Genomic DNA, 25,499 nt, shown 5'->3' with positions numbered 1-25,499 from the left:
AACTAAAGAAATTATACTCTGAGGTGTGAAATTTCCTCATAATAAGAATTTCTATGTAATTTCCTTATCAACCTTTGCTTTGGTAACAAAACAGGTACCGAGAAAAGAAACTTCAGGAATAAATACAGCATTATTCAATAAGCTTGAAAACTATGATAAAAAGTTAACCCAGTATTGGGTTAAAATGATAGGTATCACTCTGGTAATTTCCTGTTCTTCAAAGAAGCAAGTAAGATGGTAGTGAGTAAGATAGAGCATTGCGGGCAGGAAGTCAAAGCAAAGGTCAGCCCTCTTTTTTGGATACAAAGAGTTAATGGAAAAAATGGTAACGATTCTTTTAAAAACTAACATGGTAAAAAAACATTTTAAAATAAGTGTTTTATGCCAAAAGTAAAAATGCACACATGGCAGAAATTAGTCTTACATTATAAATGTATCCATATATACATATTTATTTATAAAACCACACATATACACACACACATACACATACATATGAACATTATCTACATGTGTGCATGTGTTTGCATACACACATGCAAGTTTTCTTCAGATTCACTTACACAAAGAGAAAAAACCAGCATTAATTTCTACCCACCAGAGCTAGCATCCTAATTCTTTTATTTGACAGTGACACCAAGTGCTGTATTTTCACATGTTGTTTCTTCCCTGTTCATCACAGGAGTAACAGAACTAACTAGCAAAGGTCAAAGATTTATAATCTTATGACTCACAAGGAACTTGAGAAGTGATCAATTTAAACCACTGTTCCAATGAGAGTATTTTTCAAATATCCAGCCACTGTTTTAATGCTTTCAATGATTGGAAGGCAGTTCATTATTTTAAGTCATCTCATTTAATGTACTGTTAAATATATTTCCTTTTTATTAGTAGAAACTTGATTCTCTGACCCCAAACAATTCACCAATTGTCCATGCTTACAATATTTGCAAAAAATATGTTATTTGTTTTACTAAGGGTCCCTCATAACTTAGAAGGCAACCACCCTCCTCCATATGTTTTCTCCTTCCCAAAGAAATATGTACAGTTTTCTTGGTTTCTCAAGACATGGTTTTCCAAACCATTCATCGTATCAGTTGCTTTTTGAAATACTCAGAGAAAATAGCAGCAATACTATCTTCTTTACCAAAAATTACATTATTTTTTTTCCAGTTTCTAGGTTTAAAAATTTCATTAACTTTTTAGCAGCCTCATTTCAGTGTGATATATATATATATATATATTATTTTTTTAAACTAATAGACTTCATTTTTTAGAGCAATTTTAGGTATAGAAAAATTAAGCAGAAAATATAGCATTCCCACATACTCCCCATCCCTCCCAAACACACTCACAGTTTTCTCTATTATCAAAATCAGTCTGGTACATTTGTTACAATTCATTAAGTCAATACTGATACATTATTATTAACTACAGTCTATAGTTTAAGTTAGGGTTCACTCTTTGTGTTGTAGAGCCTATGGATTTTGACAAATATAAAATGACATGTATCATACTGAATAGTTTCAATGACCCAGTGCTCTGCCTATTCATCCTTATATTTTTCATTTGAACTTTTTGCAGAAAACTTTTAAGTAACTCCCATCCAATTTTTTCAAGTAATTGACTTTTCACTAATTAAATCCAGGGACTTATATTTATCTCTATTAAATTTTATCTTTCTGGCTATTGTCTATTTTTTTCTAGGCTGTTGAGATTTAACTGAAATCCCAATCTGTCAACCATTTATGTAACATTTATGAACTTGATAACAATATCTTCTGTATTTTTATCTAAGTATAAAAATGTTGACTAAGAAGATTACAACAGCAAATCCCTAAGAAATTTCACTAGAGACCTTCTGCTACAAGTTTATCAACGCACTCTCTTTGCATACAACTAGATATAAATCAAAATAACACATATTTTCTATCTTGTCAACAAAGATGTATAGAATGACCCAGTAATAATAAAGGTAACTTTCTTTGAGTACCAATTAAGCTCAGTAGTTTATATACATTCTTTTCTTTAATTTTCACAAGATCCCTATCAGGTAGGAACTCTTAGGCCTGTTATATAAATGTGTAAACAAAGTATCAGGTGGATAAACAATATAGTAGCTAGTAAGGAGAGGAGACAAGATTCAAAGCCAGGTCAAAGAGATTCCCCTATTCAGTTAGGTTAAATAAGATAGCCAATATTTATCTAGTTGAAAATTAAGTATAATAAGTAGAACTAACACAAAGTATATTCCTGACAGTGCTATTTAGAATTTATGATGGCATTATGATCTTCAGTTTCTCTAATTAATGAGTTTTGTTTACTGTTTATTTTCCATAGACATAAAAATATGGAAACTTCCCAAAAACTGAGAATATTTTTAACATGAATTTAAACTGCTGCTGCTGCTGCTGCTAAGTCGCTTCAGTCGTGTCCGACTCTGTGAGACCCCATAGACGGCAGCCCACCAGGCTCCTCCGTCCATGGGATTTTCCAGGCAAGAGTACTGGAGTGGGGTGCCATTGCCTTCTCCGGAATTTAAACTAGAATTTAAACTAAAATATAATGAAAATGAGGCAAACTGGTCTAAATGGCATTTTGGCCTTCAGAGAGGGCTCTATTAGTCAAAGGGTTATTTGGTGATGGTTCAAAAACTTTTATTCTGGGTATCTGAATCTCAAAAATCAGCCTTAGGGCCTTCCCTGGTGGTCCAGTGGCTAAGACTCTGTGCTCTGAATGCAGGGGGTCAGGTTCGATCCCTGGTCAAGGAACTGGATCCCACATGCTGCAACTAAGAGTTCTCATGCTGCAACTAAGACCCACTGGCTAACAGCCATGGACCTACACTTTTTCATGACAACACTAAACTACACATATCAAAAACCACCTTAGCAAAGTTAAATGAATTAAGCAATAAAATTTTTGAACTGTAACACTCAACAGATCTTTCTCCCCTAGACTAGAGCTCTATCTGGAGAAGGCAATGGCAACCCACTCCAGTAGTCTTGCCTGGAAAATCCCACGGACAGAGGAGCCTGGTAGGCTGCAGTCCATGGGGTCGCTGGGAGTCGGACACGACTGAGCAACTTCACTTTCACTTTTCACTTTCATGCTTTGGAGAAGGAAATGGCAACCCACTCCAGTGTTCTTGCCTGGAGAATCCCAGGGACAGGAAAGCCTGGTGGGCTGCAGTCTATGGGGTCGCACAGAGTCGGACACGACTGAAGCAACTTAGCAGCAGCAGCAGCAGAGCTCTATCAAAAAAACTCAAAACCAGAACAAAAAAAATCTAAAACATTTCCCAAGTAAGACACAGCAATCAGTATCTTTGAATAACTTATACAATCTAAAATTGTAAAACTAAAGAAATGAAATGTATAACAATAAATACTTTTCTGACACTGGGATGTTAATTCTTGTTAATTACTTATTTATGTATTTTTATTTGGTCACGCTGTCTTCATTGCTGTGTGCTAGTTTTCTCTTGTTGGGGAGAGCGGTGGCTACTCTTTGTTGCAGTAAGTGGGCTTATCCTTGTGGAGGCTTCTTGTTGCGGCTTGGGGGCTCCAGAGCTCGAGCTTCAGTAGCTGTGATGCACGGGGTTAGCTGCTCTGAGGCATGTGGGATCTTCCTGGACTAGGGATTGAATCCGTGTTCCCTGCATTGACAGGTAGATTCTTAACCACAGTACCATCAGGGAAGCCCCGGGATGTTAATTCTAACAGTACCTATTTTTTTCTAATCAGTCTGGCTAAAGAGTTTATCAATTTTATCCATCTTAAACTACAAGTTTTTGGTTTCACCAGCTTTCCCTACTGTGTGTGTCTGTTTTCTAGTTCATGAATTTCTGCTGTGACCTTCATTATTTCCATCCTTCTACTGTGGTTTCACGTGCTCATCATAGATTAAGGAGGCTTAGCTGAAAACGTTAATTGAGATCTTCTTTCAAAATAGATAGGCATCTTAGTGCTACAAATTTCCCTCTAAACACAGCTTTAGCAGTATCCCATTAGTTCTGGTATGTTATGTTTTCATTTTCATTCAGTTCAAAATACTTTATTTCCCTTCTGCTTTCTTCTTTTGACCCATGGATTACTTAGAAGTGTGTTAATTAGTTTCCAAATATTTGAAGATTTTCTAAAGATCTTTCTATTCTTTATTTCTAATTTAGTTCATTTGCAGTCAAGAATATTCTTTGTAAGACTTGAATTCTAAATTTATTGAGGCTTGTTTTATAGCCTAGAATGATCTATCTTGATAAATACTGCATGTATACTTATAAAGAACATGTATTCCACTGTTGTTGGATGGAACGGTCCATAAATGCCAATTAGATCAGGGAGTTGGTTCACAGTTTTGTTCAAATCTTTCATATCCTTACCAACTTTCTGTCTACTTATCACATCAATTATTGAGAGAAGGGTACTGAAATCTCCAACTGTAAGTGTGGATTCATCTATTCCACCTTACAGTTCAACCAATTTTTCTTTGCATTTTGAATCTGTTATTAGTGACATAAATGTTTAGAATTATTATTTCCTGCTGATTAATTGATCCCTTTATCAAAATGGTGATAGTCTTTAGCACTTGTGACAATCTTTGCTCTTGAATCCCTTTGCCTAATATTAATATAACCACATCAGCTTTCCTTTGATCAGTGTGAGCATGTCTTATCTTTTGTTTTAAAAGTTCATTTCTTATATGCAATATACAGTTAGGTATTGATTTCTTATCCAATCTGAAAATCTCAGCCTTTTAATGGAGATACTTAGACATTTACATTTAATATGATTATTAATATTGTTAAGTTTAATTCATCTTGTTCTCTGTATCTTTATCTTTTGTTCCCTTTATCTTCTTTCTCTGCCTTCTCTCCAATAGACTGAATTTTTTTATAGTTCCATTTAATCTGCTGTGCTGGCATATTAACTATGACTGTTATTTTTGCAGTTACTTCAGTTTATAGTAAACATCTTTACTGTATCAGTCTACTTTCAAGTGACATTAAACTACCTTACATTTAGTGTAACAACCTTACTAAAGTGTATTTCATTTTTCACCTTCAACCTTGTGATAGTGTGATCATACATTTTATTCTTAGACATGGTATGGATGCTACACTACATTGTTGTTATTTTTTGTCAATTATCTTGGAAAAATTCACATAATATGGGAAAAAAACTTATTTTTACTCATGTAGTTATCATTTCAAGTGTTCTTCTTTCCTCGATTTCATCTGGTATCATTTTCCTTCTGCCTGAAGGATCTCTTCTAACATTTCTGGTATTGGAGGTCTGATGGTGAAGAATTCTTTCAACCTTTATGCCTGAAAAAGTCTTTATTTCACCTTCACCTTGAAAGGCATTTTCACTGTATAAAGAAACAGATTTTTTTTTCTTTCTATATTTTAAAGATGCTGCTGCTCCAAATTCTTGTTTGCATTATTTTCGACAAGAAATCTGCTGTTATTCTTACCTTTGGTCCTCTGTATTTTATGTGTTTGTTTTTTTTTTCATCTTGATGCTTTTAAGATTTTCTCATTATCATTGTTTTAAACAATTTTATTATCTTGTACCTTGATATAGTTTCTTTCATATTTCTTGCACTGAGCTTCGTAGATATGTGGGTTCGTAGTTTCCATCAAATCTGAAATTTTCTCAGCCATTATTTCTTCAAATATTTTTTTCCATCTCCATGTCTTTCATCTCTCCTTGGGGATTTCCGTTACACCTCCCCTGCTCAGTTTTATTGAGATATGAAATATAACATTGTGTAGGCTTAAGGTATATAACATGAAGATCTGATATATGTATATTTTGAAAAATAATTACCATAATAACATTAGTTAAAATGTCCATCACCTCACACAGTTACCTTTCAGTGTGTGTGCATGGTGAGAACATTTAAGGTATACTCTCTCAGCAGTCACTACAGCTAGTGACTACACTAGCAGTTAACTACAGTCACCATGCTATACATTAGATTTTCAGAACTTAACTCTTCTTATAACTAGGAGTTTGTACTTTCTGACTGCCTTCACCCATTTCTCCTGCATTCTCACCCCTGGCAATGACCAATCTACTCTCTGTTTCTGAGTTCAGTTTTTCTTATATTCCCCATCTAAGTGAGATCATACAGCATTTGTCTTTCTTTGACTTATTTTACTAGCACAACACTTTCAAAGTTCATGCGTTTTGTTGCAAATGGCAGAATTTCTTCTTTTTTTTCTAATGTTTGCATAACATTCCATTGTGTGTGTCTCTGTGTATGGGTATCCATATACATGTGTATATACACATATATACACAAATGCACACAAATACATACACATTTATACACATCTCAGTTTCAGAAATATATATCTCACATTTTCTTTGTCCATTCACCTATTGATGGATGCTTAGGTTGCTTCCATATCCTGGCTATTGTAAATAATGCTGTAATGAACGTTGAGGATGCAGGTATCTCTTAGAAATAACCCAATTAGACTTATGGTAGGTCACATGAAGTTGTTCCACAACTCACTAATGTTCTACTCGCTTTTTACATTTCTTTTCTTTATCTGTTTTATATTTTTAGTAGTTTCTATTGCTATGATTTCAAGTTCATTAATCTTTTCTTCTGCATTAATCTGCCATTAATTCCATCCAGAATATTTTCCATCTCATACTTTGTAGTCTTAATTTTTAAAAGGTCAACTGTCCTTTCAAGTATCTTCCATTTTTCTATTTACCTTTCTGAACATAAGGAATACATCTATGATCAGCATTAACTGAATCATTTACCTCCTCATTACAGGTCATATTTTCCCACATCCTTGCAAAACTTTTATTAGAGTCAAGACATTTTGATCCTGTTGGATACTAGATATTTCTGCATTCCTATAAATATTCTTAAGTTTTGTTTGTAATGCTGTAAGGTTACTTGCAACTGTCTGATTTTTGCAAGGTCTTGGTTTTGAAATTTGTTAGGTAGGACTGAAATAATGTTCACTCTAGGGCTTAGTATTCCCCACTACTGAGTACTTCTGTTTACTCTATCCAAAGCCTAGTGAATTACAAGGATTATCCCAGTCTGGTTGGTGGGAACAGGTACCACAGCTAGACCTGTGTGAGACACTATTACCTCTAATTTTTTCATATAGTTCTTTTCCCAGCATCAAGCAGTTTCCTCACATGCATGCATTAATTAATACTCAACTATGCATTCAGGGGAACCTCTGTGGATCTCTGGAATTTGTCTCTATGCAGTTCTCTCTTCTCTGATACACTGTTAGTGAATTCTAGTGACTCTGTGTGCATGCATGCTAAGTCACTTCAGTCGTGTCTGATGGGATTCTCCAGATAAGAATACTGGAGAGGGTTGCCATGCCATACCCTCCTCCAGGGAATCTTCCCAACCCAGGGATCAAACCTGCATCTCTTATGTCTCCTGCATTGGCAGGCGGGTTCTTTACCACTAGTGTCACCTGGAAAGCACTTTTAGTGACTTTGGTCTTTCCCAAATCTTACCTTTATCTCCTTAACTCAAGAAGTCCACTAGGCTCTGCTTAGGTTCACCCTCCCTGTACCACAGTCTGAACTCTCATGTAATAAACTAGGACAACTGAAGGGCTAACATTATTTATTTCTCATCTCTAAGATTTCACTGCTTGATATTCAATTATTTTTTCCATTCTTTCTTATATTTTGTCTATTTCTTGGTTGTTTCAAGTGGAAAGCAAATGTGTTCCCTGTTCTTTACCTTGGCCAAGGCAGAAGTCCTAACACATTTTGACTGAGTGAAACTTGCAATTTCAAAAACATTTCCATTTTGACCTATAAAATATCAATTTCTTATGTTTCAATCTAATGCTGTTTCCAAAGAATGTGAGAGATTTTGATTAAAAATCTACAATGAAACTAGTTAAGACTTGTTTTATTTTCAAATTGCTCAGAAGCTATCATAAACTCATATCATCCATACAGTCAAAAATTTTGTCTTATCTAATAGAATCAAGATATATAAGCATCAATCATTCCCTATGTATAAATTCTCTTCTATCTAGTTAAAGTCACCAAATAATACCACATCTCATGACAAAGTTTCTCTGCACAAAGAATTGGGGCCACAGTCTCAACTCAGCTAGGCAGAAGGAAATAGCATCTAATATATCAGGAAATCAACTTCTAATTATACAAAGGAGACATCTATTTTTCTAGAAGCTTCCAAAATGAAAAAGTAAATTCATGTAAAAGATTTGTAATTAGATATTAGAGAATTAGGAAGCAGAAAATCAAGATAAAGAGAAACCTGTCAAGCAATCTATAATGGGACCCTTTACCCACCTTATTTTCTCATTATAGGCAACCTGCACACACCCCTATCTCATCCCAACCACAGGTATGGGTATGTGGGTATGTGACCTCTTTTTGGGTATCTATGCATAAAAAAATTCCACTTTCTTAAAACATGGTAGATCATTTTATTAAGTAAATTTAAATATGATTCCAATCCATGTCAGTACAAGCCAAGAACTGTATTTAAATTTGAAATGTACTTTTTTTTTTTGGCTGTACCATTCAGCTTGCAGGATCTTAATTCCCAGACCAGGGACTGAACCTGGGCAGTGAAAGTGTGGAGTCCTAACCACTGTACTGCCAGGGAATTCCCAAAACATATTGTGTAAAAATTAAAAAGCCTCATTCAGAATTCATGCTCAGTGAAAAAAAGAAACAAACAAACAAAAAAAAAGGATCTTCCCACATATGTATCTAAACTGCCATATATGTGAACATGTGTACCTAAACTGCCATACAGACACAAAAACAGAAATAGGAAGAAATGGTAACGAGAGGTTAAAACAGGGGAAAGCTTAGCATTGTATACTTTTTATACTCCCTGAATTATAAACCATGAGGATATAATTACCTACTCAAAAACAAATGTAAATAAAACAGGTGAAGAAATTAGACTAAATCACAATTAGAAATAAACCACCATCCTAAATGACTCCAAGTATATCCAAGTGTATTTTGCCTTTTTAAAATTCATATACAGAATGAACTAAAACAGTTTCCCCAAATTTCTTAATAGGAATCACTTCAGTCATTAAGAGATTTGGGGATCCAATTTGATTTGCTGAATTAAGCTTTCTCAGAAAGACAATAATCTGCACCAAAAATACCCCCTGGTGATTCTTATCAAAGTTAGGCAAACTCTTAACTAAGGAGTAAGATTTATTTCCCAAAAGAACACCAACTTTGCAATTAGACAATCCTGGATTCATTTCCTGGCTTTTCCATTTACCTATGTGATCCGGGATAAGTTATTTGGACCCTTTGTGCCTGTTTCCTTATCTAGAAAATGGAATCTTTCCAATGATGCTGTAAAGATTAATCTATGAAAAGGATGTGGGACATAATCTTTCTTATAATGCTTAATTTTATCTTGCTTCCTTCAAAAAAATACCTGTTATATAGATATCCAATAAATATTTGTTTCCTTTCCTCCATACCCATATTATACAGATGTTGGGGTATATGTCAAATTTTAACAAAGTAGTTGTTGTTGAAGCAGTATTTATTAACCACTAATCTTTTCAAAGACAAGCTTTAATATAATCGCCATTTTAGCTGACTTAGTACAGACAAGTATGACAAGTTTCACTCACTTTTTAAAGAATACTCCCATCCTATCTTTTACATACACTTAACAAAATGAATTAAAAGATACTACAATGTCATCTTGTCTATTTTTCCTTAATCCAATTACAATATTCCTACAATAATTTCCCTCTCAAAAAATCCCTCTAACAGTTGTACCTCTGTTATGTTTCTCTCTCGTAATGAAGCCAACTCATACGGATCCACAAAAAGTCCTGTTGGGATGTACTGTTTAATTAAGAGTCGGCAGGTCTGTAAGTCCTCAATGCTTTCTCCAAATTTCACTTTTGTTAACAGGTCTCTGTAAGACAAGTATGTTTTAAGTAAATATCTTCATTCAATTTTTTTTTCTTAAGAATTCATTCAATTTTTAAACAAGCTAATATAACAAGCTTATATTTAAATTAGCACAAATATTATATTTCAAATTAGTTTTTCAAAAGAAGATCATAAAGTCAAATGAAATATTTACATCACATCAGAATCACTCATTAGATCTTTCAGAAATTCATGTCATAGTCACAGTATCCTTTTAGGGTATCCTATTAGACAAACATCAATGGGAAAGGATGGAGTCCAGAAACAGACACACACTTTTTAAAAATAAAGGTGCCAATATAATTTGATGGGGAAAAGATTATCTTTTCAACAAACAATGCTGAAACAACTGTGTACCTATATAGAAAAAACTGAACTGTGACCTCTACCTCATACCACACCACAAGTATTAATCTAAAATAAACCTATTTTAATAAACTTAAATGTACAATTGTCTCAGCTTTCTCTCTGGAGGCTTATTTTGGACCAAGTGCAGAGAAGGAGGTCCAAAGCACGGTGATTTTGCTTAAGTAAGAAAACAGGGATAGAAGATAAGGGAGGATTAAGCAGCTAGAAGTCACAGCACTACGTTCCAGAGAGGAAGTATCTTTGTACAATGAGTTCTAGAAGTCTGAATTGGAGTCCCCTTGAATTTTTATTGAGTACTAAAACAAACATGAGTAATACGTAACTCCACAAGACTGGACAAAGAATTACCAAGGAACTGAAAGATAAATTCTGAAATTTCACAAAGACACTGCATTCCACCAACCAAAGGATAGAAACCAAAGAGTTCAGCAGAGATCCCACTGAGATAGAAAGTAGAATGGCGGTTGCCAGGGCCAGGTGGTTGGGGGATGGGGATGAGGAGTTACTGTTAAGAGGTACAGATTTCAGTTTTGTAAGATGAAGAGTGGTCTGTGGATAGTTAGTAATAATGGTAACACAACAATGGGAATGTCCTTAATGCCACTAAAGTGTATAATTTAAAATGGTTAGGACAGCATATTTTATGTTACAGGTATTTTACCACAATTAAAATAAATAATAGTGTAAAAAATATATGACTGATCAGAGCAAAAGTAACAACAATTTTGGCAGGTTTACAACATAAGCAAAAAAGCATAAAGTTAATTAACGTATGGCAAGAATAGCATAAAGGGGAGAAGAAAGAAATGAACTATTCTGCTATAAGATTCATGCATTATTCATGGTATAAACAGTATTATCTGAAGGTAGTCTCTGATAAGTTAAAATTGTAAACCCTAAAGCAACTAATTTTTTAAAAAGAGAGAGGTATAGTTAATAAGCCAAAAATGGAGATAAAATGGAATGATCTAAAAATATTCCATTTATCCAAAATAAGGCAAGAAAAAAGAAAAAAGATTAGATGGTACAAATAGAAAAAAATATAGAAAAGAAGTAGCAAGATGAGTAAATTTAAACCAAACCAACCAAATCTATATTAACATTAAAAGTATATGGTCTAATCACTCCAGTTAAAATATAGAGATTGACAGATTGGATGAAATAGCAACACTTAACTATATGCTGTCTACAAGAAATGGCAAATATAAACACAGATAAAAGTAGAAGGATGGAAAAATGTATGCAAATATTAATAACAATACTATAGAGTGGCTCTGATGCTGGGAGGGATTGGGGGCAGGAGGAGACGGGGATGACAGAGGATGAGATGGCTGGATGGCATCACTGACTCGATGGACGTGAGTCTGAGTGAACTCCGAGAGTTGGTGATGGACAGGGAGGCCTGGCCTGCTGCGATTCATGGGGTCGCAAAGAGTCGGACACGATTGAGCGACTGAACTGAACTGAGAGTGGCTATAATAATACTGAAAAAGAAGACTTTAGGACAAGGAATATTGCCATGGATAAAGAAGAATACCACACAAAAATAAAAGGGTCAATCATCAAGAAAATATAACAAGAAAATAAAATATAACAATAATTTATATATAAAATATAACTGTCTGTAGCCAATAACAGAGCTTCAAAGATTCCTGTATTCTACATCATAGTAAAAACGGGTAGCACTATAAGGATAAACAGACAAATTCAGAATTACAGCAAAAGATTTTGATACCCTTCTTTCAGTAATGGATAGAACAAGTAGAGAGAAAATCAGTAAAGACACAGAAAACATGAACAACCTTCAATTTAGTTGATCTAACTGACAATTATAGTAATAGAACATTCTAAGTGCATAAGAAAAACTATATGCTGAGCATTAAAAGAAGTCTCTAAAAGTTTTAAAGAACTGAAATCAAGCAGAATATGGTCTCTTAACAACTTGGCATTAAATTGGGACTCAATAGGAGAAGGAGCTACGGCCTCCTCCAAGCCACAGCCTCAGCCTCTCTTGTCCTTCAGACTATGTCTGGGATCTGCTGCCAGGTAGCCTTGGTCCCACAGACCTGCTTGTATGGTCTCAGGTTTCTTTACCTCCAGAAAGAAAAACTGACACCCTGCAACTTGGAAATTGATGTAAGAGACTGAAATTAGGGACTTCTTTCAAATATGAACATGGTTAATCAAAACCCAAAGGATCAATACTGGAAATAAAATATGCCAGTTCAAACTAGTATTTCTGGGAGAGCCTGCTGTTGGCAAATCAAGCCTGGTGCTTCATTTTGTGAAGGGCCAACTTCATGACTTTCAAGAGAGTACCACTAAGGCTGTTTTTCTAAGCTGCATGAAATGTGGGACATGGGATACAATTGGTCAAGAATGATTATCACAGCCTAGCAACAATTACTACAGAGGAGTACCGGCAGCCATTAGTTGCATAAAAAGTAAAGTAAAGTGAAGTCGCTCAGTTGTGTCCGACTGTTTACGACACCATGGACTGTAGCCCACCAGGCTCCTCCATCCATGGAATTTTCTAGGCAAGAGTACTGGAGTGGGTTGTCATTTCCTTCTCCAGGGGATCTTCCCGACCCAGGGATGGAACCAGGGTCTCCCTCATTGCGGGTAGACACTTTACCGTCTGAGCCACCAGGGAATCAACTTATATTTCTTCAAGCCCCTTTTTTGGGGCAGGGGAGGCAAGAATACTGGAGTGGGTTGCCATTCCCTTCTCCAGGGGATCTTCCCGACCCAGGGATTGAACCCAGGTCTCCCGCATTGTAGGCAGACGCTTTACCGTCTGAGCCACCAGGGATTGCAAATGAGGAGTCCTTTGTAAGAACAAAAAACTAGGTTAAATTACTTCAGAGAGAAGTGAGTCCTAACACTGTCATAACTTTACCAGGAAAGTAGGTCGATCTAGAAAAAATGGGCTGAGATTTCCAGGAAGCACAGTCCTGTGCAAATGACAAGGTATTCACGAAGACATCATCTCAAACAACAATGAATGTAAATAAAATATTCACAGTAATAGCTAAAAAGTTGCCAAGGAATGAACTACAGAATCCAGGACCAAATTCTGCCAGAGCAAGAGCAGCAGACCTTACTGAACCCATTACAGTCAACCACGGGTCAGTGGTTAGGTAGAATATTCTTCTGCTTTCTAAATGTTAGCAGGGGAATTGGAGCATTAAACAAGTTTAGTATGACTTATAATAGAGTCAAGTTTCTAATACAGAATTATTTTAAGTGTCTTGAACTTCATTTTTAATAACATGTATGTGTCCCTTACTAATATTTCAGAAACAGACAGAGAGAATGAGAGCTGTGTGTTCACCTATTTCACTGGCACATTAAGGGGAATCATTTCTCATCACCAGAAACATAGACAAGTGACTGGACCCAAAGTGAATCAGAATCTACAGTTCTATGAAAAAGATCTGGAACACTCCAGAAACATTCTTTATTTAGAAGGAGAGTCTAAAGATACTTATACTTAGCCACAGTATTCATGCTAACAGTAACTTTTCCTAGTATCTATATTTAAAGTGTATGTTCCACATTTTAACAAATTATTCAAAAGAAAATAGTCCCGTATCTTTAAGGGGAAAAAATGAACATCAATAGCGTCTAAACTATATAGCCAGACCTATTATTTTTCGAATGAAAAATCAAATGTAAACCCATCTTGTTTTAGGAATATGAAAAATGATAAGTGCATTTAATGAATCATGTCCCCCAGACATGTGAGCTTATCAACAAAACTGAAATAAATCAGGTGTCTGTGATTCTGTTTAATCACTGCTAGCCATTACATAGGTTTTGTTGTTTAGTGGCAGAGAAGGAGCTTTTGCCCCCACTGGACATAATAGTCAATACACTGACAATTACGAACATTCAAACTTATTTTAAAGTCCATCTTCAGCTGTGCTATAAGTAGGGTAATATATTGTGGTTTCCATGTTGTTCAGTTGCTAAGCTGTGTCCGACTCTTTGCAACCCCATGAACTACAGCATTCCAGGCTTCCCTGTTGTTCACTATCTTCTGGAGTTTGCTCAAACTCATGTCCATTGAATTAGTGATGTCATCCAACCATGTTTATTACTCATTTGTAATACTTAAAGAGCTGCTTAAAAGTATGCAAATGTATAGTTACTAAAACAGTTAAATTTTTTCCTTTTCTCCCCCTTTGAAAGGAAAGGGCTGTTTCAATATTTTACTGGGAAAGATTGAGGGCAGGAGGAGAGGGGGGCGGCAGAGAATGAGATAATTGGATGGTATCAGCAACTCAATGGACACGCGTTTGAGCAAACTCAGGAGATAGTTACGGCAAGGAAGCCTGGCATGCTGCAGTCCATGGGGTTGCAAAGAGCTGGACACAACTTAGCGACAGAACAACAGTGAATGTGCAACATCTTATCATCAGAAAAAACATATATTTTAAAAGACAGAGATCTTCAAGACCTCCCTCCAAGATGACATTCAATCAATCAACCAACCAAAACATGTTGGATGTATTAGTTAATCTTTACAAAGTTATTCACCTGTATTACCTTCCAGTTCACATTCTTCATTTTGCTCACAAATAGAACACATAAATTTCACCAAAAGACTTGTAGAAAATCAAATACACTACAACTATAGTATCCTCTGATCCACTTATCCAGTAACTCTATACAAGAAATAGAAAGTGAAAGTCGCTCAGTCATGTCCGACTCTTTGCGACCCCATGGACTATAAGTACACATAATTCTCCCCGCCAGAATACAGTTCCCAGAGACCAGCAATTTCTATCCTGTCCTGTAGTGCTATGTGACAAGCACTACATTAAGGAACTTGACACATATTCTCTGATCTAATCCTAACAACCCTAATAAGGAAATACTTTCATTATCTAATTTCATCAGTAAGGTAACAAAGACTTAAGTAACTTGACTAAGGGTACACATATACTAAATAATAGAGCTACATTGTTAGTCCAAATTTATTTGAATTAAAAACAAGCAAACAAACAGAAAAACCAAGTTCTTTCTACTATACCTCCTAGCCATTCACATGCAGCCTAAAATTGAAGAGTGAGGAGAGTGAGGTATTTTAGTTTAAGGTGATGTATAAAATGACTTAAAAATCATTTTAAATCATAAAATGATTTAAAAAATCATAAATGATTTAAAAAATAAATATCAGAATTTATAAATCAAACATCTGACAATAACTTCAAAGTAACCACTTTGAGAGGCTTTAAAGTTTGGGAATCGCTTATGGAACAGCTTCCACAACTTTAACCAGTCTTTTAAATATCTTCAATATTGGCAATATTCATTTTTGAGAATAGTTTCTATTTTGGAAATAGTTTGGGCTTTGGAACCAAGTTTTGTAAATCAGAAATAGTGATTTAGGGTGGTATCTTTGTACATGAGACTGTGGCTTTGAAGTATGATAGTCCTAAATTTCCATCAGAGATCTACCACTCTAAACTCTACTTAAAGTCCCTGAGCCCTAGTTCCCTCATCTGAAATACAAGAAAGGTATCATCTACCTTACAACCATTGTGAAGATTAAATGGAATATGTATATATAGCTCTTGTCTATATAAATAAATAATAGATATGTACAGTAAATAATGTTTGTTTTCTCCTTCTCTTCTCCACTGTTATTTTATCATTGTTTCAAACTATGAACTGCTTATCTGTCAGTTATAACTCTAAGAATGCAAGTGATTTTTTTTTAGTTTATCCATTTAGTTTCAGCTATCAATTTTTGGTTTTAAATTACATGAAATTGTATTTTGATATAAGTCAATGGGCAACATACCTGTGGAAACCATCTTTCAAAACTTCTTGTCTCAAAATAATTTCAGAACAAGTGGCCCTTATGCCTGTAAGAATGAAAAGACTTTTTTTTAATAAAATAAACACTCAATGAAAGAATATTTAAATAATTAGAAAATAATTATTTGAATAGACTTTAATTGATTGGAAAATCTAACCAACCTAAAACAAAACAAACACCCTTAAAACTTAAGCAATTTGTGCTATATATAAATCTATTTCTAGTGTAGCATAGGGGTTAAAAGCCTTGACTTTGGTGTTAGATTGGCTAATTTCAAACAACAGTCTGTCACTTAATAGCTGTTTGACGTTGAAGAAGACAGTTTCTCTCATTGCTAGTTGTCATGAGAATTTAATATATGTAGAAGCACTTGGAACAGGGTCAACCACAGAGCACCCACTCTGTGTAAGTGTTTGTTATTTATATTACTTTATTCAGGTGATCACTGGACATCAAAAAGAACAGAACGGCGAAAGAGCCAGGAAAACTCAATTTTAATCCTAGCTCACTGAAACTGAGTATCAGATACAAATTGGCAACTTCTATATTCTATCATCCACAAGTAGAAAAAAGAAGGTACATTTATGCAGTGTGTAGACAATGAGAAGGTTTAAAGAAAAGACAAAAACTGGAGACTTTTCAAAGGTTCAAAGGGTTCTTTTATAAACTTAGAATAACCCAAAATTTCACTAATCTCACTCCATGCAGAACTTACAAATTAAAACTGTTACTCAGTGTCAGTTTCATAAAATTTAAAAATTTAGCTACTGCTGTTGCTAAGTCACTTCAGTCATGTCCGACGCTGTGCGACCCCAGAAACGGCAGCCCACCAGGCTCCCCCGTCCCTGGGATTCTCCAGGTAAGAACCCTGGAGTGGGTTGCCATTTCCTTCTCCAATGTAGGAAAGTGAAAAGTGAAAGTGAAGTCGATCAGTCATGTCCGACTCCTAGCGACTCCATGGACTGCAGCCTTCCAGGCTCCTCCATCCATGGGATTTTCCAGGCAAGAGTACTGGAGTGGGGTGCCATTAGCTACTAATGATTACCAAATCAGCCCAGGCACCTTGCTATGGAATTTTACTCCATTTTGCAAAGCTGGAAATGTGTGAGAACATTAAAACAAACACAGAAAAACCATACACTATTGTATGTTGTGAATTCCATTAGATGTATTCCTGAGAAGACCCCCAAAAAATGAAGTGGAAAGGAAACATTTGAAATATACCGGAGAGGGAAGGAAGCGGGAAACTATGAAAGATAACATTTATTAAATAATACTTATATGACAGATTCTCTACTTGGGGTTTTCAGGTGTATTTTAACTTTCATGATCTAGAGAAATAGGCCAGCAAAATTACTGCCATTTGTACACAGGAATAAAGTGAAGCCACTCAGTCATGTCCGACTCTCTGTGACCCCATGGACTGTAGCCCACCAGGCTCCTCTGTCCATGGGATTTTCCAGGCAAGAACACTGGAGTGGGCTGCCATTTCCCTCTCCATTACAGGAGTAAAGTGAAAGTGAAGTCGCTCAGTCGTGTCCAACTCTGCAACCCCATGGACTGTAGCCTACTAGGCTCCTCCATTCATGGGATTTTCCAGGCAAGAATACTGGAGTGGGGTGCCATTTCCTTCTCCAACACAGGAGTAAACTCTGACATAAATACTAACTGTCTACGTCATACAACTAGGTAAGTCACTGATTAGAAGTAAGATTTGCCTGACTTTTAAAGTCTAAGGTATTTCAGTTCTTCTTGCTATTTAACAAAATCCTTAATTACTTTGGAGAATTATCTCATCCTTTCCCAAACAAATAACTTACAGAATATCTCTTGTAAAAATTCAGACATTTCTTCAATATTTAATTTTAACAGAGGTGGGGGAAGGGTTTATATCTGCCTATAAATTAAATTAGAAAAAAGGTCAGATTAACAGGCTTAAATTCTATGGAGTATAGACTAGAAAATGGTAAATTTCATTTATCTTGGGATGATAGAAAAGCTAATTTACAAACAGTATAGCAAATACTAGATTATTTATGATTTTTAAGGCAAAGGTACCATTTTCAAAATGAATTTGTTGCATCTGAATTCACTTTCAAGATTTTTATTCTTAAATTTTACTTTACTTGGTTTTTGTGGCCTGAATTGGCTCTGGAAATTGACCCCCTTTACAAATTGCTGTAAAGTCTTTAGTTATCAATAAGCCCAGTTGTTCGAAAATTATTTTGGGCCTAATAATTCCTTCTTCAAATAAATTTGAGAACCTAATACGTAAACACACAAAAGCAGAACTACACTGATTGACAGATACTAGTCTAATATGCTGGTTTTAAAGACAGCTTCCGTACTGGTTTTCCTGGTGTGTGTGTTCTGACTTTTCTTTCCCTATCAAACGTTATCACTTTATTGTAACTACTACTGCACTTACCCATCTCCCCTACTACATTGCAAGCTCCACGAGGGCTGGATTCACAGCACCTAGCACAGCACTTCTGCCCACGAACTTGAGCACAAAGAAGTGAATCGACTCGCTCGCCCAGCCCAGAGTCATAAAGAAACCCTAGCACAATCCAGTTTATTATCAAACATGTTTGTAAAACAAAATTAGTCGTCCTCCCCTTCCCACGCTCCCCGGGTGTAGGTACTCTAGATTAGGGTTCTCACACCTCCCAGGGCACTTAGGCTCTGTTGGTCCCGCAGTGGTCAGAGCTTCATGCATCCCAAGAGCACCCCAAAATGCTTCACGGCTGTACTTCACAACGTTTTAGTAATAGTGCTGCCCGTCCCTCAGAAAGACGGGCCTCTGCCTCTCCAGAGAACCAGGACTGGTCACAAAGAATGAAGGCGAGGGCGGTGGGAGTTCCAGGAACTTGCAGCCTTCGTTTTTTACCTCCTGCTACTCACCCTACTTCCCTGTGGCTCAGACGGTAAAGTGTCTGCCTACAATGCGGGAAACCTGGGTTCTATCCCTGGGTCGGGAATTCCCGATCCCCTGGAGAAGGAAATGGCAACCCACTCCAGTATGCTTGCTTGGAAATCCCATGGACGGAGGAGCCTGGTGGGATATAGTCCATGGGGTCGCAAAGACTCGGACACGACTGAGCAACTTCACTTCACTTTCACTCACCCTACAGTTCTAGGGTCGCGAGAAGCACGTTTGCAAAGGGACGAACTGAGAGGTCTCGGGAACCTCGAGTGCTCCCCACCCTCTCAGACCTTAACCCCGCCCCACTCCCGAGGCCCAGCTCCGCCCCTTACCGGAGACGAAGTGGGTGTTGTTGAACGTTGTGGCTGGCGAGCAGGTGAACCCAGCCGCCTCCCAGAGAAGGAGCCAGGCCACTGCCCTGACGGCCACCGCTGGGGCAGCCAGGACGCCGGAGAACGCGCGCCCCAGAAGAGCACGCGGGGATAAAATGCGATCAGAGGAACGTGCACAAGGTTCACACTGCTCCTAGAGCGCACTGTCGCGGAGTTTGGGACCCGGAAGGAAGATTCGCTGCGCTCACGCCTGCGATCCTGCAGTTTCCCGGCTCCCCGCCCCTAAATGTTCCGGGATAGCGATAGGCCGTCGTCCAGCCCCTTCGTCGCCCCGCCCCTCGCCCTCACGGTTGGGGGCGGAGCAAGGAATGGCGCAAGCGCAGTAACGTGCACCGGGGCTGTTGCTCTGGGACAGCTCCGTGGACCCCGAGTCTGACACTGAACCCCGCACGCTGTCCTGGGAACCGCCTAGCCGAACTCCCGGCATTCTCCTCCATCCAGGTATTTGCCGATGCAGGTATCTTCCTGCCGGAGAATTCACCCTACAGTCACGTCTGCGAAGCTGTGGCTGTCGTCTTTTTCTGCAGCGCCAGGCTTTGCCTGGCCTTAAAAGTTAAGTGCTCCTAGGTGCACTACGGTTGGTGGACAGGTTTTAGACGTTGACCTGCAGAAGATGCATTTTCTGTACTTCTCTATGGATAAGAAAGTCAGCCTTGCACTAGTGAGGGGCAAGGATAGGGAGAGGATCGTCTACCTGATGGCAAAATCCGTACATTCTTAGATGCTGTGGGCGATGCTTGGCAAGATATGCCAGTCATTGATCCCTGGGGAGGAAAGTATTAATGTCTAGAAGAAAAACTTGGTAAATGTGTCGTCTGTCTTCATGAATTGAATATGTAAGCAGACCTGAAGAGTATCAGGTGCAGATTGGAGCAGAATGGAGGGCCCTAGGATGGATGTCTTAAAGACGAGAGATGTCAGAGCTCATTCGCTTCAGTCGTGTCCGACTCTGCGATCCCATGGACTGTAGCCCGTCAGGTTCCTCTGTCCATGGGATTCTCCAGGCAAGAATACTGGAGTGGGTTGCCATTTCCTTCTCCAGGGGATCTTCCTGACCCAGGGATCAAACACGTGTCTCCTGTGTCTTTGGCATTGGCAGGCAGGTTCTTTACCACTACTGCCACCTGGATACTACCTAAACTTCAATATAGCAATATAAGCATGCTGTTAAATATAGAGATAGATTTTGGAAGAAACATTTAAAAGACTTGAAACTGATTACCTATGGAAAGGGGACCAGGAGAGGACAGCAGTTCTTTATTATGAGCCTCATAAAATTATGTTACATTTTAAACAGAATACAAACAATATTTTAGTAAAAATAAAAGTTTAATTTTAAAAAGAAAGAAAAGAGTGTAGTCATAAAACTTCATTATTGAGCATCACTTGCATGCATTATTTATTAATACAGTCACATGAGTGTGTGGAATTTATATTGTGCTCACTAGGATCTTCTAGAAAGTTTACTATCAAATTTTAGTGAGGCAAACTGGGGGAAGTATTTGTTTAAAAAAAAAAAAGGAAGGAAAGGAAAGAGATGGAGAAGGAGGAGGAGAAGGAAAAGAAGAAAGAAGGGGTGGGATGGGATCACTGCATCAAATGAGAGACAGAATACAATAATTTGACAAAGCTGTTCTTTACATATGATCCATTTCCTAAGAATAAAAATTCTCAGTCCAACAGTAAGAGCTGAATAATATAGATTATGGTATATCCATAGAACAAAACATTTGCAGTCATAACATAAGTTTGCATTTTAGAATGACATTAAGTTTGCATTTAAAGACAAAATTACATGGGTTGTTAAATTTAAAAGACAGGACATAGAAAAGAATGAAATAATGCCATTTGAAGCAACATGGATGGACCTAGAGATTATCATACTAAGTGAAGTAAGAAAGAGAAAGACAAATACCATATAATACAGTGTATGTGAAATCTAAAGTACGACACAAATGAACTTATCTATAAAACAGAAACAGATCATAGACATAGAGAACAAATTTGCGGCTGCGAAGAGGGAGGGGGTTTGGGCGAGGGATGGTTGGGAGTTTGAGATTAGCAGATGCAAACTGTCATATATAGAATGGATAATAAGGTCCTACTGTATAGCACAAGGAACTATATTCAATATCCTGTGATAAACCATAATGGAAAAAAATATAAAAAAGAATGTATATATGTTTATAACTAGTCACTTTGCTTTATAGCAAAAATTAACACACCATTGTAAATCCACTCTGGTGGCTCAGAGGGTAAAGCATCTGCCTGCAGTGTGGAGACCTGGGTTCGATCCCTGGGTGGGGAAGATTCCCCTGGAGAAGGAAATGGCAACCCACTCCAGTATTCTTGCATGGAAAACCCTATGGATGGAGAAGCCTGTTGGGCTACAGTCCATGGAGTCGCAAAGAGTTGGACATGACTGAGCAACTTCACTTTCAGCAAAATAAGTTTTTAAAATATTTAAAAGGCAGGAAATAGTATGTATCAATATAAAAACATATTAAAACTATGCCTACAAAAAAGACTGGAAGCAATCAGGGATGATTATTATTTTGTAAGTTTCTTCCTCACCCCTCCCAACTCTACAATAATCTATCAAGTAGTCCTGTTTCTATTGTGATTCTCTGGCAGAACTGAATTTATGAAGGTATCATCCCTTTGCTGTTTTACTTCTAGATTCTTTGACATTTGCAAATCTTCCTGAGAATACCATAGTCACATCTAAAGCATTCCCTATAATTATTTTTGCATTGAGAGCAGAGAAGAGGGAATGAAAAATATTAACCTTTAAAATGACTTTTTCTTGTAACTGAAAAAACATCATGTAGTGAGACAAATAAAAGCCATATAAGCTTTGTTGCCTTGAAAATGTGAAGGCTGATTCTGCATCAGGTCTGACTTCTTGATCAGACTTCTAGACTGTCAACACTTAGAGAATGTACAGGATACACTGAATCAAACAATGGAATACCTAATCCAGATATTGTGTTGGGGATAGTGTGGTGAACTTTGGACATGTTTCCTGCCCTCAAGGAGCATACAGAATAGAAGGGGAAAAGATAGGTGATTAAATAAGTAGTTACCAAAAACTCAGTGAGGGAAAAAAAAGGCAAGAAACTCAATGAAGGACTTCCCTGCCAGTTCAGTGGTTAAGAATCTGCCTTCTAACGCAGGAGACACAAGTTTGCTCCCTGGTCAGGGAACTTAAGAGCCTACATACCTGTGCACTGTAGCTAAGAGAGGCCCAGACACTGCAGTGAAGACCCAGTGCAGTGAAAAACCAAACAAACAAAAAATACCTCAATGAGTAGAATGAGTACAGGAGGCGGAGGTCTGGTCTGGGGAACCTGTCAGGACATAATGTATTTAAAAGAGTTTAAAAATTCTTAGTACCTTGGCACTGAGGGTGCTTGTACATACTTGTTTAATTGGTAGACAAAAAAAGATCCTGTAAGTTGATTCTTGGGCTGAGTCAGGGAGGGGTTCCTACAGTCTTTGGTTAAAAGTACAGTGCACTAAGAGATCCAAACTGAACTGCATTTTAGGCTCAGGTGTGAACCTGCCTACATCCCTCAATGAACCAGGGATTCTACAGATTAAGGATAACCCAGGGCCAAACTGAACTTTCAAGATAGCTCTTGAAATACTGAGCTTGAACTGACCATGTATCTCCAGAATTGGACTAGAGCCAGATTTACCCGGGAGGAAAAGCAGGGAGGGATGTGATTTACCCAACACTTAACATTTTTTCCCCTTTAGCAGGAAGTCATTATGTGACTAACACATTGTCATCAGATTTCCTCTGATTTACCGTGAAGTATATGTGAGAATGATGTGCACTGCCAAAAAATGTGGAATTAGGTTCCAGCCTCCGGCTATTATCTTAATCTACGAGAATGAAATTAAGGGGAAAAGTCGCCAGCGCATCATGCCAGTCCGAAACTTTTCCAAGTATTCAGGTATCTTATGTTTTATCTTGCCTCTTATCATAACTGTCATCTGAGTCAGTTTATAAGAACGATTTGGGTCTCATGTAATGGAGTGATATGGCCTTCAGTTAGACAGACCAAGGTTCAAGTCATGACTGTCAGAGAGGGTGTGTAAATTTGACTAAATTACTTAATCTTGGTGAGCATCCATTACCTAATCTGTTAAAGGAAATTGATAATCCTTTCAGGTCAGCTGCTGCTGCTGCTGCTAAGTTGCTTCAGTCATGGCCAACTCTGTGCAACCCCAAAGACGGCAGCCCACCAGGCTCCTCCGTCCCTGGGCAGTGTGGATTAAATGAGATAGCATTATACAATAATATTAATTCCCTTCTCCGCCTCCAAATGTGTTTTTTAATTTGTAGTCTTGATATTTCCTTAGTACCAATTCTAATATCTAAAGCTGTAATACTACTTTTTCTTCTCAGACATTTTCTTCAGTTGGAAATACTTAACATCTCCTCAAAGTGATTTTAAGTTACAGAAATAAAAAATATATCGATCCTTCCCCCATCACACTCAAAGCTGGATGTAAAGAAATAGGTCTGTAACTTAATTCATTCCCAAAAGCCACTTGGCTACTTGACTATAATGATAGGTAATGCTTTCAGTAATCTGAGGGGCCTCAGTAGTCTGTGGTGTTGTGTGTGGTGTAATAGTTTTGTTTCTTGCTCCTAGATTGCAGTAGAGCTGCTGAACAATTAAAGAATAATCCACGACACAAGGGTTACCTGGAACAGGTATCCCTGAAGCAGCTAGAGAAGTTATTCAGCTTTTTACGAGGTAACTTGTGGGGGCAGAGTCTGGCAGAAACAATGGAACAGATTCAACGGGAAACAACCATTGATCCTGAGGAAGACCTGAACAAACTAGATGACAAGGAACTTGCCAAAAGGAAGAGCATCATGGATGAACTTTTTGAGAAAAATCAGAAGAAGAAGGATGATCCAAATTTTGTCTATGATATTGAAGTGGAGTTCCCACAGGATGAACAGCTACAGTCCTGTGGCTGGGACACAGAGTCAGCTGAAGAGTTCTGATAACCAAAAACTGGAAAAAAAAAATTATTGAGTAAATGCATATTTACACAAGACCATAGATTGATTGTAGAAAAATCTATAAAGAACACTGTACGTATTAGGTCACATTTGGATTGAGTGTTACTTTTCCAAACCAGGATATGTATAGCATCTACTATGTAGGTGCGTGTGGAATATAGGAAAACAAAATGTAAGGATCTGCCTTTAAGGAGCTTACAGTCTAATTGGAAGATAAGTCAAAAGCTTGTGAAAAGCTAATTTAATGGTATTAGGCAGCAAAAAGATTAGTTCCAAATGCTTGATAAAGGCTCGAGAAGATCAGAACCTAGATTACTGTAGGGTAGAATAGTCAGGAAGGACTTTGTCCTTCAGTGGCAAAGTGGTATTTTGCTGGCCCTTGAGATGGTAGTATTTGGATAGAAGCTTAGGTAGGATTCCTGATTAGAGAAATTGGGAAGAAAAAAAGAGGGATGTTGTGGGGGATTGGGAAAGACATAGGAATTAGAACATTTTATTTGAGGAACAGTAAGCAAATTATAATGTGATAGTATTGGAGGACATGATGATTACTAGAGGATTATCCTGTATATATTATCTTTATATGTATTTAACTCTGTGAGGAGAACCCCTGTCGAATGCTCTGTAGCTGCAAATGGATATAATTTGATGGACAGCAGGGGAATTCTGGTCCCTCTCCCTGCCCTAGTATCAGGAAATATACACTCAAGACATTCTGAAACCTGAACCTCTTCTCATAAATAAGTTTTTTCATAAAATAGGAAATCTACCCATAATACCATAATAAATGAACATAAGTACTGCCAGTTTAGGCCTATTCATGAGTTTGTATCTACAAAGAGAAGATATTTGTTGTACACGGTTACATATGTATAGATACATCTTTCTTCATATTAGAATATTATTTAATTGGTAGAAATCCTCTGTTTTCTGCAAGGAAATTAGTACTCATTAAATAAAGTTGTAAAAATTA

General features: G+C 37.2%; 2 protein-coding genes across 3 annotated transcripts in view; one reads left to right on the top strand and one right to left on the bottom strand.

Annotated features, from left to right (window-relative positions):
- PIGX (phosphatidylinositol glycan anchor biosynthesis class X) overlaps positions 1-19,906 on the bottom strand; it is a 24,402-nt gene extending 4,496 nt beyond the window's left edge. Inside the window, exons 1-4 of the mRNA XM_061425583.1 lie at positions 19,670-19,906; positions 19,420-19,612; positions 16,144-16,207; positions 9,804-9,945 (exon numbers count right to left, since the gene is read on the bottom strand). Of these exons, the coding sequence (XP_061281567.1) occupies positions 9,804-9,945; positions 16,144-16,207; positions 19,420-19,612; positions 19,670-19,906 (636 nt within the window). The remainder of the gene's footprint in view (positions 1-9,803; positions 9,946-16,143; positions 16,208-19,419; positions 19,613-19,669) is intronic.
- CEP19 (centrosomal protein 19) lies at positions 19,832-25,499 on the top strand. 2 transcript variants are annotated; one of them, XM_061412082.1, is made up of 3 exons: positions 19,832-19,920; positions 23,245-23,441; positions 24,147-25,499. In XM_061412082.1, exons 2-3 carry the CDS (start codon positions 23,312-23,314, stop codon positions 24,506-24,508), a joined length of 492 nt encoding a protein of 163 aa, XP_061268066.1. In that variant the 5' UTR covers positions 19,832-19,920; positions 23,245-23,311; the 3' UTR covers positions 24,509-25,499. The 2 variants fall into 2 exon arrangements, with proteins under 2 accessions (XP_061268066.1, XP_061268058.1); XM_061412074.1 differs by having other exon boundaries at positions 23,242-23,441.

This window comes from Bos javanicus, chromosome 1, assembly GCF_032452875.1.
Source record: "Bos javanicus breed banteng chromosome 1, ARS-OSU_banteng_1.0, whole genome shotgun sequence".
NCBI lineage: Eukaryota > Metazoa > Chordata > Mammalia > Artiodactyla > Bovidae > Bos > Bos javanicus.
This window is presented reverse-complemented; position numbering and strand designations above follow the sequence as displayed.